Source organism: Lemur catta, chromosome 2 (genome assembly GCF_020740605.2).
Source record: "Lemur catta isolate mLemCat1 chromosome 2, mLemCat1.pri, whole genome shotgun sequence".
Classification (NCBI taxonomy): domain Eukaryota; kingdom Metazoa; phylum Chordata; class Mammalia; order Primates; family Lemuridae; genus Lemur; species Lemur catta.
In genome coordinates this window covers 26323181-26336063 of record NC_059129.1, presented here as the reverse complement: position 1 = coordinate 26336063, position 12883 = coordinate 26323181, and the positions used below count along the sequence as shown (strand labels likewise).

The 12883-nt window shown below is 57.0% G+C and overlaps 1 protein-coding gene across 3 annotated transcripts; it reads left to right on the top strand.

Annotated features, from left to right (window-relative positions):
- The first annotated feature begins 3628 nt into the window (after positions 1–3628).
- On the top strand, positions 3629–11206 carry NAT16 (N-acetyltransferase 16 (putative)). Of its 3 annotated transcripts, XM_045541494.1 has the most exons (5): positions 3843–3857; positions 4005–4794; positions 7334–7730; positions 8469–8693; positions 9176–11206. In XM_045541494.1, the coding sequence occupies exons 3-5, from the start codon at positions 7338–7340 to the stop codon at positions 9746–9748; spliced, it is 1191 nt and encodes a 396-aa protein (XP_045397450.1). In that variant the 5' UTR covers positions 3843–3857; positions 4005–4794; positions 7334–7337; the 3' UTR covers positions 9749–11206. The 3 variants fall into 3 exon arrangements, with proteins under 3 accessions (XP_045397451.1, XP_045397450.1, XP_045397449.1); XM_045541495.1 differs by lacking the exon at positions 4005–4794 and having other exon boundaries at positions 3629–3857; XM_045541493.1 differs by lacking the exon at positions 3843–3857 and having other exon boundaries at positions 3871–4794.
- The last annotated feature ends 1677 nt before the right edge of the window (positions 11207–12883 follow it).

Sequence of the window (12883 nt, the reverse complement as noted above, 5' to 3'; positions counted from 1 at the left end):
GTGAAATTTCAGGTATATTCCAGCCCCATAGTCACACTTTACCTATAGAAATACAGTGTGAAGCCGGGCTGCATATTGGTTTGGGGTCAGGATACCAGGAGTTTGATTTTACCTCTACTCAACCTGAGATAATAATGTCACTGTCCCCAACTGCACAAATAGATTGGAGGCATTCATTCAACATGCTCATTGAGCACCTACTATTTGCCAAGAACTGAACTAAGTACCAGATGCATAAAGATAACTGTGACATCATTCCCGTTCCAAAAGAGGTCATGGTCAAGCTCAATGGTTTTCCATCTTTCTTTCACCTGATTCCAGAAGGTCCCATGAGTGTTCCTAGAGTTCTGACCATCCTGACTGCAGAATAAACGAGAAGCTTCAGGTATACCTGAATTCCAATGTACAAACGGTAATGCACCCCACTTGAGAATTACTGCTCCACTTGGCCTGACAATAATACCTACCATTAACTGAATTTCTGTGCCAGAAATGCTATGCCAAGCACTTGACCCACATTATCTTATGCAGTCCTTACTGGAAGTTAGGTGCTATGTGCTCTTCGCAGATGAGGAAACCATGATTTCATGACCCCCCAGTGAGTGTGTGGCATCTGTGGCACCAGGCCTTCTGGGATGATCTGAATGATTCTTTTAAGTGCTATAGTTCTGAGTAAGCCTATTAGGCAATCACTGGCTCTGTGACTTTGGGCCAATTTATTTAACCCTTTGATATTTGGTCGTATCTGCAGAATGAGCTGGTTGTGAAGGTTGTAACTCATGAGGCATCCAGCTCAGTTCCTGTAGAGCTTTCACATCTTTTATTTCACTGCTCTCATCCACAGATAGCTGGAGACAACCTGGAAAGTCAAGACTTGATTCATAGATTTGGGAATTGCCCAGATAGACAGGTCACTGGAGGAGGATTGATAAAGGGGATGGCAGAAAGCTCAGTCATGCTCTCACAGCTGGGGACGGAGAACAGGAGTTGGAGAGGAAAACACTCAAATCCAAAAATCTGGTCACCTGGGATGCAGAGATCTTTGGGACTGTGGGGATGAAGGTTTGAGGTGGCTCATTGTAGGTGGGCAGTGGGAGAGGAAGTGGAGGCCCGGGAGGGCATCCTAGGAGAGGGTGGTCCCAACCGAAATGACAGGGACCAGCTATACCAGTAAAGCATACCTGGCCCAGAGAGGGTACAAATAACAGACTTTCCCAAATAAAAGGCCCAAATGAACAATCCATCATCAACACGTGGGGACCCAAAGGTGAGTGTACCAGAGGGCATTCACGAAATTTAGAGCAAGGAAAGGACATTATTGGTAGCACTGACACTGGCTTGGTGCTTTATAATTTGCAAAGTACTTTCACATGGTTTGTCTCATTTGCCCTCTGAGGGGTGAGTGAGCAGTGGGATCTGAGTTTGCAGTGCTAGGACCCCGTGCCAGCTGTGGGAGCTAGCCCATCACCTCTCAGAATGACTTTCCTCATCTGTGAGTGACCAAATAAATAATCCCACCGACCCTACAGTGTTGTCGGGATGTGGTTCACATCGCGTCACCGCCAGTAGTGGGTACAGGTGGCCCTGAAACCCAGGACTGCCGAGCTGGGGCTCTCCACTTGGCCACTGTCTCTCCCCCCAACCCCACGGCCACATGTCTCCCCTCAGCCCCACCCCGCCCCGCCCCCCGCCCCGTGGCCTTGGCTAATGTCACAGCACAGTGGCCCGCCTCCCTGCATCCTCCCAGTACTTAGGATGCTGAAACCACTTGTTCTCTCTTGCTGGGAGGGGCAGCCAAGAAGTTAAAGCCACCTTTTAACGCCTCACCGCCACTGGCCCCATCCCCTAGCCTCCCGCGGAATCTTGGTGGGAGGGATGCGGGCTATCCTAGATTTCTGAGAATAAGAGATTGGAACAAGGTGGCTTGCGATTGGCCCAGTGAGCCGCCTGGAGGTGGGACTTACACTGACATCTTGCTTCTGAGTGGCTTGGACATGAGGAGGATGGGAACTTTGGGAAACCTTCCATTTTGATTGGCTACAGGGACTGGCAATGAGTGAGTGTTTGACCAATCAAAGAGTTTCTGGTGGCAGGAGGTGGGGCTTCTAGTGAAAGGGGCGGGACTAGCATATGATTGCGTCTCCCTTTGGCCACTAGTGACTTTTTCCTTGAAATCTTTAACTTTTTGAAATGCTTTCCCACAATGAAACATATACCACCTTAACTGCAGTTTTGTGAGATGCGCAGCGTGTTACCACTTTCAGATATTAGAGATGGGAAGTCCTATTAAAAAAAAAAAAAGGTTGAATGACTTGTCAGTTACTTTTTGGCCTACCCGGGCCTGGAATTCCGTTTCCTGATTCTCATCCCTTTAATCTTTGGTGTGGCTGTGTGTGTGAGAGTCCAAGAAGATGATCCCCCATCTTATTCCATTAGCACATCCAGTGGGATCAGTTTACCAGGTTATGCATGGAGTTACCACCCTGGAAAGCACAAAAATGAAATAAGATAGGTGAGCGATGAACTTGGGGGCTGGTGGGGGCGAGCATGAGAGTTGGGTCGCCCCTGGAGAGAGGAGGTCCAGCAGACCTCAGGAGACCTTAACATTCCCTGCATCTGAGAGCACTTTGCAGTTACTAAAGGGCTTTGTGCATCACTTTCCCTGCTCCTTACAGTGTAGATCTGCAGGTGTTCTTATTTTACTTTATGGGTGGGGCAGGGAGCCCTGCACCAGCTTATTAGGGTCAGGGGCAGCGCTGTACCCGCTGGGGTCCCAGGTGCGTGCTTCCCTCTTCCTCCCACCCACTTGGGTTAGCAGGGGTGCAGAGCCTAGTGTGTGCATGTGCTCAGGTACACACGGTGTACTTGGAAGTCTTTCCCCCGTGCTGCCCCGCGGAGGCCTGGATACCTGCCAGCCAGGGACATAACAGCAGGTGATTGTAGGCTGAGGGGCCCTGGCACTCGGGAGACGAGGCTGCTCAGGGACCCCACGCAGTGTTGGGAAGACTGAGACGTCTTGGCCCAGCTCCGCTCCTTTCAGCCTCTCAGCTTCTGTCTCTTGGTGTCTCTTCCAGTCGCCAGACTTCTCAGGTTTCCGATTTCCTCTGTCAGTTTCTCAGACGCAGTCCTGGGCCTCCGAGTCCCATTTCCAGAGGCTCTTACTTCTCTAGCGGTAGGAATCGAAGAGAGGGGATTCCGTTGAGGGTGTGGCCCCTGGAGTAGAGGGACTTCGGGGTAGTGGGGACTCCCGGAACGAAAAGAGAGGTGCTGGGGAGGGTGGCGCGATAACTAAACCGGCAACCCCCCTCCCTCCACCAAAACTCGAGACACCCCCACTCCCAGTCCCGCTCCCCAGCCGGACAAGCGCAGCAGTCTAGCTGGCACGACTCGAGGCCACTCAGCTGCTCCCGCCAGCAGGGCCGCGCAGCCTGGGGCACCCCCCTGCCTAGGGCACCCCCCCTGCCTGGAGCACCCCCCACCCTCGCAGGCAGTCCCCAGCCGGACTCGAGTCCGCTCCGAATCCGTCCCGGGTTTCCCCCGCGTCGCTGGGGTCTCCGCCCCTCGGAGCCGCCGCCGGGGCCGCACTGGAGCGACGCCGCGGGAATCGCAAGCGCTGCCCGGCCCGGAATCCACTGGGCACCCGGGCCCGGGTAGCGAACTGAGCTGCGACGCTGGCCCCAGGCTGGAGATCGAAGTCCGAGTCGGGACCCGACGGCGCGGCCCGGGCCCCGCGCGTCATCCTCCTTTGACACTCAGGGCTCCAAAGGGACTCTCATCTCGGCACGGCTGGCTGTCTGCGCCGGCTCCGCCTCTCAGCATCCCGGCCTGGCTCTGGCTCCGGCTCCGGCTCCGGCGAGGTAGGGGTAGGGAGCCCCGCAGGGCCCAGGGGCGAGGGGCTGGCATGCTCCTCCGCGGTGCAATGGGGGCAGCAGGAGACCGCCGCCCCCCGGGGGAGAGAGCGGCTGCGCCCCCTGCTGCCCGACCCTTCGTGTCCCTTGACCTAGATAACTGAGACGGAGACTTCACCCCAGGTGTCCAGAGACGCTTTCCTGTCATCTCTCCCCTCCACCTCTGTCGCCATTTAGCTCGCACCTGTCCCTAGGGTCCGGTGCCCCGGGGCACCCTTGCCAAGTAGACAGCTGTCTTCGGAATCTCCACCCGCCTGCTGCCTCCCAAGCCCCCACTGCAGGAATGGGGCGGAGGGAAGACCCTCACCAGGAAAGACCCTCCAGTAAAGCCCCTCTCTCCACTGTGTGGCCCTCTGGACCACCCGCCTTCCCCGATCGCTGGGCCATCTTCCTCCGTCCCTGCCTCTGCTCCCGGGGCCTCCCAGCCCGCCCCACTTGGTCTCGTCTCCCCTGTTGCTGTTTTGGAGGTGTTCTCTTCCAGCCTCTTTTCTGACTTTCTCCTCCCCGTGACCCCCTTTCTCGCCCCACCAGGAAAAGGGGGTGTGTCATGCTGCTTTCTATTTATGGTCCCCCTGGGGAGGGGTGCGCTGTAGGATTTTTTTGGCATCTGCTGGGCCCGGAGTCACGAGGTGTCATGTCTGTGATTCGGTGTCTGTGCCTCCACCCGCTCCCCTCTGTCATCTCCTGCAGCCCCGCATCTTTCTGTCGCCTTTGTCTCCTTTCCGCCTCCGTTCCTGTCCCTTTCGCTCTCATCTTCGGGCGCTTTGTGTAGCTGCCTTCTTTGTCTCCGCCTCTCCGCGTCCCTGCTCCCTTCCCTCCCTCTCCTCCCTCTCCTCCCTCCCCCGGTTCAGAGAAGCCTCCGGCCTCAAGGGTGTCAATATTTCAGGTGTGTGGGGTGCGGTGGGAGCAGGGTGGGGGTGGCGGGCTCCCAGCATGCCCAGCTATGCCTCTGATGACCCCCTCCCCAGAGTGATCATTCATATTTATGAGATTAAAAGAATGGCCCCAAGGATGCGGGTATATACTGTCCCTCTTGCTGGAGCTTAGTCCATAAGATGCCTGAACTACATCTCCCACAGTGCCCCGGCGCCTCCGGCTGCCTCTACCTCTGCCTAGACACCTTGTGGGAGTTATAGTTCCACGGAGCAAAGCTGGAGGGTGCTGTACTGGAGGGTAGGAAATGGCCACAGTGTGGAGCGAGGGTTGGGGGCCAGCCCACAGCTTCGGTTGGCCTGGAACCCCAATCTACTTTGTTCCCACCACTCACCTCCCCCAAGGCTTAAGGACCTTGGCAGCTTTGTTTGTGACCCCCCCCAAAAGGAACAGGGTTAGAGGGAGTGCCTAGGAAGAAGAGATGGGGGATGAACTGGAAAATTCTTCCTTCTTCCCTGTGACCCTGGGAACTCCCTAATCCTCCCCACACCCCTACTCCCCATCCTCCATCCACAAACAACCTTATCTGAGATGTAGAAATACTATTTGGAAGTAGTCTCCCCATTCTGAAAGCAAGAGAGAGAAACTGGAGCCTAATGGCTTGAATTGGTTCCAGTCTACAGGTTGCTCACACTTTGTCCATCCCCTTTGCGGGCAGTGGAGTATTGCTAGACTCACCACTGAACCACCAGCTTGTATTTTCCCAGGACCCATGAACAGCTGGTTCAGGTCGCCTGGAGATGCAATGGGAGCCAGGAGCTAACCTGCTTATCTCTGAGACCCCTCATCCTCAGGACCTGCTCCAAGGGGTCTGGTGCTTGGGCTGGACTGAGGGTTGGGGTCTGTGTAGGTCTGAGTGTTGGCATAGGGATTGCTGACAGTGTGGGCCCTGTAGTGGGGGTTCCCTAGCAGTCCCATCTCTGGTCCTGTGTCATCTTAGCCCACCTAGGACGTTTGACTCCCATTAAGGACCCAGTAAGTCCTCCCCTTGCTCTACATACAGGCTGGATTTGGAGATCCAGTTACATCAAAAAGAGGTCTTCCCCACTGGCCTGGGAGCCAGAAAACAACTTTTAGCCTGGCTGTGTCCAAGCTGAGTCACCTTGGGGAAGGTTTTTAACCTCTCAGAGCCTCAGTTTCCTTACTCTGAAAGGAATGGGTTGAACCTGATGGTGTCTAATGGCCCCAGGAGGGGTTTTAAAATACTCTGAGCCTGGCTTTCCCTCCCCTCTGCTGTTATATCTCACCTGGATTTAGCTGGGAGAGCCTTAGGTGTTGCAATCAGATTAGAAAGAGTCAGAAAAGAAAGAGGGAGATGGAACTCTCATTTTGAAGCTTTGTTCGTATAGCAGGTATGCTGTATTTATGTAAGCTATGATTATGGCATGGAAGCTGAAACCATTCCCAAACCACCCCTTGGTGCCACTGCTGATCAACCTTCCTCCAAACCTAAGTCATGTTTTTGTGAAACAAAATGAAAGAAACAAACAAACCAAAAAAAAAAAAAAAACCTTCAGCCAAGCCCAGTATGACCCTTCACAGAGTAGTTGGTCTGTGTGCCCCTGGGATGTTCGTTAATGAGGCTTAATGTAGGTTATCTGAGATGAGCATTGAATTGACTGAAATCGAGAGGAATGGGCTGTGATTGGTTCATTTGGTTGGTCTGGCAGAGACAGATCTGGAAATAGGAGTTTTCAGGACTTGTTTAGAGGTTTTTCTCTTTGGGTTTGCTGGAGCTCCAATGAGCCCTTTTCAAAATTATCCTGGAGTGGAACCCAAATTTCCCTGTGGGGAAGGCAGGAAATAAACTCCAGCAAGAGGAAGAAAAGGGGGTTTGGATTGGCCTGGGAATAGTTTGACATTTTCTAATGGAGCTGTCCGTCTGCTCACTCCCTTTGCTTATATTTGCATATGTATGTCAGGAAGTTGGGGGAAACTGAGGCAGCAATTTGAGGAGATTTGGGGTCTACATTTTACTCCCTTTGCCCCGCATTGATACCCGGCAGTGGCAGGAAAGCAGGGAGTGGGGAAGGGTGTTGAATTGCCTGCTCTTCCCTGGGGAACCCTCCTGTAGGCAGAGTGGTGATGGTGGGAAGTGGGAGTTTTCTTCTCATGTTGTCCATGCAGAGATCTTAGAGAGGTGATGGGGCCCTTGAAGGAGTTTTCCTCAATTTTTTACCACCCCAAGGGCCTTCTGTCCTTTGGGCGCTGGTTGCTGGCTGGGCCTGGAGGAGATCTGGGACTGGTCCCTGGGGAGCTCACTGGGGCACCTGAGTTTGTGACTGGTGGAGGTAGAGCAGGCAGGTTGGGATTTCTGGGAGCTGGTGGGAAGAGGGTGGAGCTAGGAGCCCTCTACTCCCAGGGTCTGTGTGAAGAGCCGAAAAGAAAGGGTGTTTGTGCAGGGAGGGGTTGTTGGCACTGCCTGTGTGTAGGGAGCCAGATGTGCGAAAAAAGGGCTCTGATCCAGCTGCTGGGTTCTCTCTTTTCTGCAGGGTAATGAAGCTGGATGCAGGCTGTGGCGCAGCCACCGCAGAGGTCCCTAAGCCAGAAACGGAGGCTGCACGAGATGCAGAGCCGAGCTCCGAGACCCGGCCAGGAGAGGCAGGGGCCAAGTCCAGAGGGCTTGAGGCTGAGGCCGAGCCTCTGCGGGTCGACTCAGGGCCTGAGGTCAAGGGCGAGTCCTTAGGGGGCAAGCCCAGGTCTGAATCAGGGCCTGAGGCTGAGGCCGAGCCATTGGACTTCGTGGTGGCCACAGAACGGGAGTTTGAGGAGGTGCTGGCCATTTCGGGGGGCATCTACGGTGGCCTCGACTACCTTCCCAGCCGCTACCACAGCTGGCTCCAGGATCCCGACCGCACAGTGGTGCTGGCCAAGCGCAACGGAGGAGTGGTGAGCCGGGGGCGGGCCCAGGTGAAAAGGGGAAAGCCAAGTTCAGGTGCGTGGATCTTAGGGAGCCGAGGGGGCGGGCCTTTCCCCAGGCAAGGGTCCGGCTGCTGAGGAAATAGAGTCTGCTTTGGGACCACAGTGTGGGCGTACAGATCCAGGGGGCCAGGTCAGTGAGGGTGAGGTGGGTGACTGCGGACGCGGAGGACCTGGAGGAACTGGTGAGAGCTTCGAAGTCTGAGGATCCATTCGAGGAGTTTCTGGGGGCAAGAGCACAAAAAGAGGGGAGTAGGCAAGAGGGGGTAGGCTAGAGGTGGCAGCAGCTAGACTGGGACCCGGACCTGGGAACTCGCACCAAGAGGGTCTGGAAGCCAGGAGCGGGGCGAGCGCAGCGTGTGGCTGGGGAGGAACTAAGAGGTAGCGCAGCGGTAGGTGCCAGGAGGCGTGGCAATGTTCTGGGGGTGGGGCCAAGGAAAGGGGCGTGGCGAGCGGTCAGGGACTGTTGCACGAGGAGCTGGAGCATCTCAAGAGGTGGAAGAGGCCCCGGCGAATGACTGTTTTGCCGGCTCTGAAATCCGAGCCCCAAGTGCTGAGGAGAGTTCCCGGGGCCGCCGCAGGCCTGGCCTGGCGCCCAGGCGGTGACGACGGAGCGCTCAGCGTGTGGGAAGAGGCGAGCCCCGTGAGCCGGCAGCCCTGGCAGGGGCGGAAGCGGGGAGCGGGCCTCCTAACGGCCTCGGTCCGCAGATCGCTCTGGAGTCGGTGAACGTGATCGACGCGGGGCAGACGGCGCTGGTGGAGGGGCTGCGCGTGGCGCCCTGGGAGCGCGGCAAGGGAGTGGCCGGGCTGCTGCAGCGCTTCTGCTCGCAGCTGGTCAAGAGACAGCACCCGGGGGTCAAGGTGGCACGGCTCACCCGGGACGACCAGCTGGGCCCCCGGGAGCTGAAGAAATACCGCCTGATCACCAAGCAGGTGAGAAGGTCAAGGTAGTTCGGAGGGCTAGGCCTCTCTGACGGGGCATATACGGGCGGCAGCCCATGAGCCTTGCCCTCCCAGTCATTACCCAGACCCTTTTGCCCAGGGAAAGTCACTCCCGACTTTCAGCCTGAAACCCTCCCTTAGTCCTTATATCCCAACTTCTGTAATCCTGCCTCTCCTACCATCCTGCCTCTCTTCGGGGACCCGAGTATCCTAATCTGAGCCATTGTCTTCCCTCTCCCTCGCTTTCACTGCCCCGGAGACCCAGGGACCCACACCCCTTCCCTGGCTACTCCACGCTGATCCCACCTCTCCTTGGGGATCCAGATATTCGGAGTCCTTGTCCTTGGTGCCTCCCTGCTGAGCTCGAAACCCAGACTTTTTCGTACCCCACTGGGCCCCGGCCCCTTATTGTCGGTCCTCCCGAGGGGCCAGCCCTCCCGCGCTCGCCCCGCGCTCACTCGTGCCCCCCGCAGGGCATACTTTTGGTCCGATTCAACGCCTCCGCGCTACTGGCTGGGCTGGGCGCGCGGCTGGCAGCGCTGCGGACCTCTGGCACCTTCTCGCCACTGCCCACCGAGGATGTGTCCGAGGCAGGCGGCGACGTGGCACGCCTCTTGCTGTCGCCCTCCGTGCAGCGCGACGTGCTTCCGGGTGGGACCATCATTCAGGACTGGCAGCCCTATCAGCCAAGTGAGAGCAACCTGCGCCTGCTGGCGTCCAAGGGCCTGGAGTGGCGCGTGGACAGCCGCGCGCGCCCGCGCGTGCTCACGCTGTGCACGCGCCCCTTCCCCATCCCGCATGGCGGCGACGGCACTTGGCGCTACCTCAACATCGACGCCTTCGGCAGCGACGGCGCGCAGGTGCAGAGCCAGCTGCTGTGGCACCTGCAGCGCCAGGCCCCGCGCCTCGCCGGCCTCAACGTCATGTGCCAGCTCTTCCTGGCGCCCCAGCTGTGGTCACAGCTGGCTGACTTCTGCCAGGTCGGCCTGGGGCTAGAGCTGGTCAAGGGTTACACAGAACAGTACCTGCTGGAGGCCGACATCTGAGGCCTCAGAGCGGAGAGAGGCAGCACTTTACACCCGCCCTCTCGCGCTGATCCTCAGTCAGCCCCGCCCCTGCCACTTCGAAGCTCCGCCCCCTTGGAAGTCGCCTCAGATTCCTACCCCTACCCCTGCGGATCCCCCACCTTGCCTTTTCTCCTCACCTCTGCCATCTTGCCTCTAGTGTCCCCAAACGCCCTGACCTGAAACGCTGGATTTGGGGGAGCCCCCCGAGCTGCTGTTATCCACCCTCTCCGCTTTCAAAGAACAGTTCTGTTCGCAGGCTGCCGAGTCCTACCTTGTCATTGCCCCGGCCTAGAGTGAACCCTGCCCTTCCTGCCCACTTGTGGGTGGAAGCGACCAGAAGTGTGTGCCCAGCCCTGGCCCAGAGCGCGGCCCCGCGATCCGTGTTTCTTTCCTTTCTCCCGCCCTTTCTAAAGCCCTCAGAGCCGGCCTTGCGCTCTTCTCGCTGTCCCCTCAGCCTCTGGGGCCTCCAGATCAGTGTCCTCTCCCCGCTTCTCTCTGTACCCTTCTCCTCCTCCTCCTCCCTGGAGCTCCCTGACTCAGCTCCTCAGTGCCCATTTTCCTGCCCCTCTGTCCCCCTTCCCTGTGACCTCCTCATCGCTGGCCCAGTGTGCAATGTGGAGACAGACCCCATAAAGCAAATGTGTTTATAATCCTCCCCCATTTGGCTCACTGTTTACCTTGGTGAGGCACTGTCCTGAGTCTGCCCCTCTAACTGGGATTTCCTCCAACTTTGCATGCCCTTGCTGTTTCGAAGGGCTCCTCCCCCAGGCCCCCAACTCACCGTGGGGCTCTGGCTGGGGAGTTTGGTGCAGTGGAGGGCCGGTCCCTCAGCCTGGCATGGGGGCTGTCTCCTGGTTCCAACCAGGCTGCCTTCTAGTGCGACTGGAACCCTACCTCCCAGTATTTCTGGACACCGCTCCCGTCTTCTGGATCATTTATGCTTTTTGGACTTTAAGAGCCTTCTATTTAAATGCAAGTAGTAACAGCTGCATTTGCACAGCGCTTTCTCCAACACCAGATCCCCACATCCAAGGCAGAGGGAGGGAACAGGCTCAGAAAGATCAAAGTGACTTCTAAGTCACTCACAGTAGCTGGGAATCTCCCAGGGAGAGAACCCAGGTGGCCCAAGCCCAGAGCATGCCCCAGAACCTCACTCTGTGTAATGCTGTTAGCTTGAACTTTTCACTGGACAAGGGACAATTGCTAGGAAAATATTGACAGCCAGGGTCTGCTGGGGATGGAATCCAAGCTGTGGGCAGAGGAGGGCCCAGGATGGGGAAGGTGGGCAAAGGGGACAGCTACTGCTTGACCACTTTCCCCAGCTGCGGTTATTCTGCTGTGCTGCTCTGTCTTGGCTGCCTCCTGTGCCCGGCCATGCTGCCACCCTCCTTGTCACTGCCACCGTGGCTGTAAGGCAATAAAATGGACCTTTGCCCACCCTTTGTGTTAGTTTCACTTTTTCTCAGTGGGGAGGGGTGAGACACATTATCTTCCCCTTTTCCCCAGCAGCCTGTATTAGAGAGGATCTCTAAGCCCTGTGGCAATGGGGCTAATGACTTCCTGGGGGGGGGGTGCTGGAGAGGGCTGTTGGCCATTGTGCACCTCCACCCCCACCCCTGCCGAGCAAGGGAAGAAGCGGCTGCTCAGAACCGATGCGAGCAGCAGCGCGGCGCCCTGACTAGCCCCGGCCCTCGCTTTCCCCCGGACCCTGGAGTCGGCTGCCACCCACATTCTGTGGGTTCTTCTCCCAAGTTCCTCTTGGCATCCAGGACCAGCTTCCTTCAGCCCCAGGATCCAGGCATCTAACTGCCAGCCGCGCGCCTCGCTCTCCCCATTTCTGGGTGGGCAACGCGTGGTGGGGGGAGAAGGTGGAGAGAGCCTGGGCACCGCCCCCCGGGAGCCGAGCTCTGGAGCGGCGGAGACTGCGATCCCGAAAAGTAACACGCGGGGGCGCCAGGACGTGTGCGGACGCGGGCGAGGCAGCGCAAGGTGGTTTTCGTCCGTGTGAGTGTGTCCATGGGCGTCTTTGTGTGTCTGCCTCTCTGTACGTGTGTGTACGAGTCAGGGGGTGTCTGGGAGGTATGTATTCGGGACAATGTGTCTGATGTACCCCAGAATCAGGTACCCCAAGTGGCTTTTGATGAGGACGATGCTTGATGTTACTATGTACGTGTGGATGGGGAGGCAGGTGACTTGTGTGTATTGTTGCGTGTGCACAGTGCAGCCTGTGAGTCCCTGAAACCACGTCTTGAATTTCTAAAGTCAAAGGTTTTGACTTTGGAGGGTTAAAGTCTGAGAGTTTTGACCCCTTCCCACTACCCCTAAAAGGAATGAGAACTTTCAGTGCAAATCTCCATTGCCCTGGACGCATCTTCAGCATAGGTCCTGACTGCTAGGCTAGGTGTGACATTGTGTTTGTGTAAGTGGGCGTGTCTCAGAATCTCAGCGTAATTATGTATGATAGTGTGTTTGTTGTGTGTGTGACAAGTGGATTTTGGGAGGGGTTGGTTCAGGATTATGGAAGTGCATAATTTCCTTTCTCTTACTAGTTTGTGGATACCACCTTCATGATGTGTGTGTGTGTGTGTGTGTGTGTGTGTGTGCGCGCGCGCGTGCACATGTGTTTGTGTCTCAGTCTCCAGTGGCTGTCTCTCTTTGTGTCTCTCCCCATCTCTATCTCTCCCTCTCTCTCTCTCTGCTTTTCTTGGTGACTCATCTCTGCAGCGTTGCCCTCCCCCGGCTCTCTGGGTTTCCCCTCCCCCACTCAGGAGTGGGTGGGGGTCTGAGGGAATGAGACCCCGGACTAAATATCAGGGTTAGCACCCCCTTCCCATCACTCATCATTCCAGACCCTCCAGTGTGGCCCCCAACCCTCTCCCGGATCCCTGTCCCAGGAGTCCACACCCCTGGGGTGGGTAGCGGGTAGGGCAATGTGTTCTAAATGGGTTCATTTTCAGGGGGCTTTCACCCCCTTCCTTCAATTCAAAGTGGGGACCCCTGCCCCTCTCACAAACTGCCCCCTTCCTGCCTGTCCCCCTATGGCTGACGCAATGAAAGGCTGCAGAGGTGAGTCACCAGTTAGGGGGAGGGGGAGGAGAAGAGGGGGACGGTGAG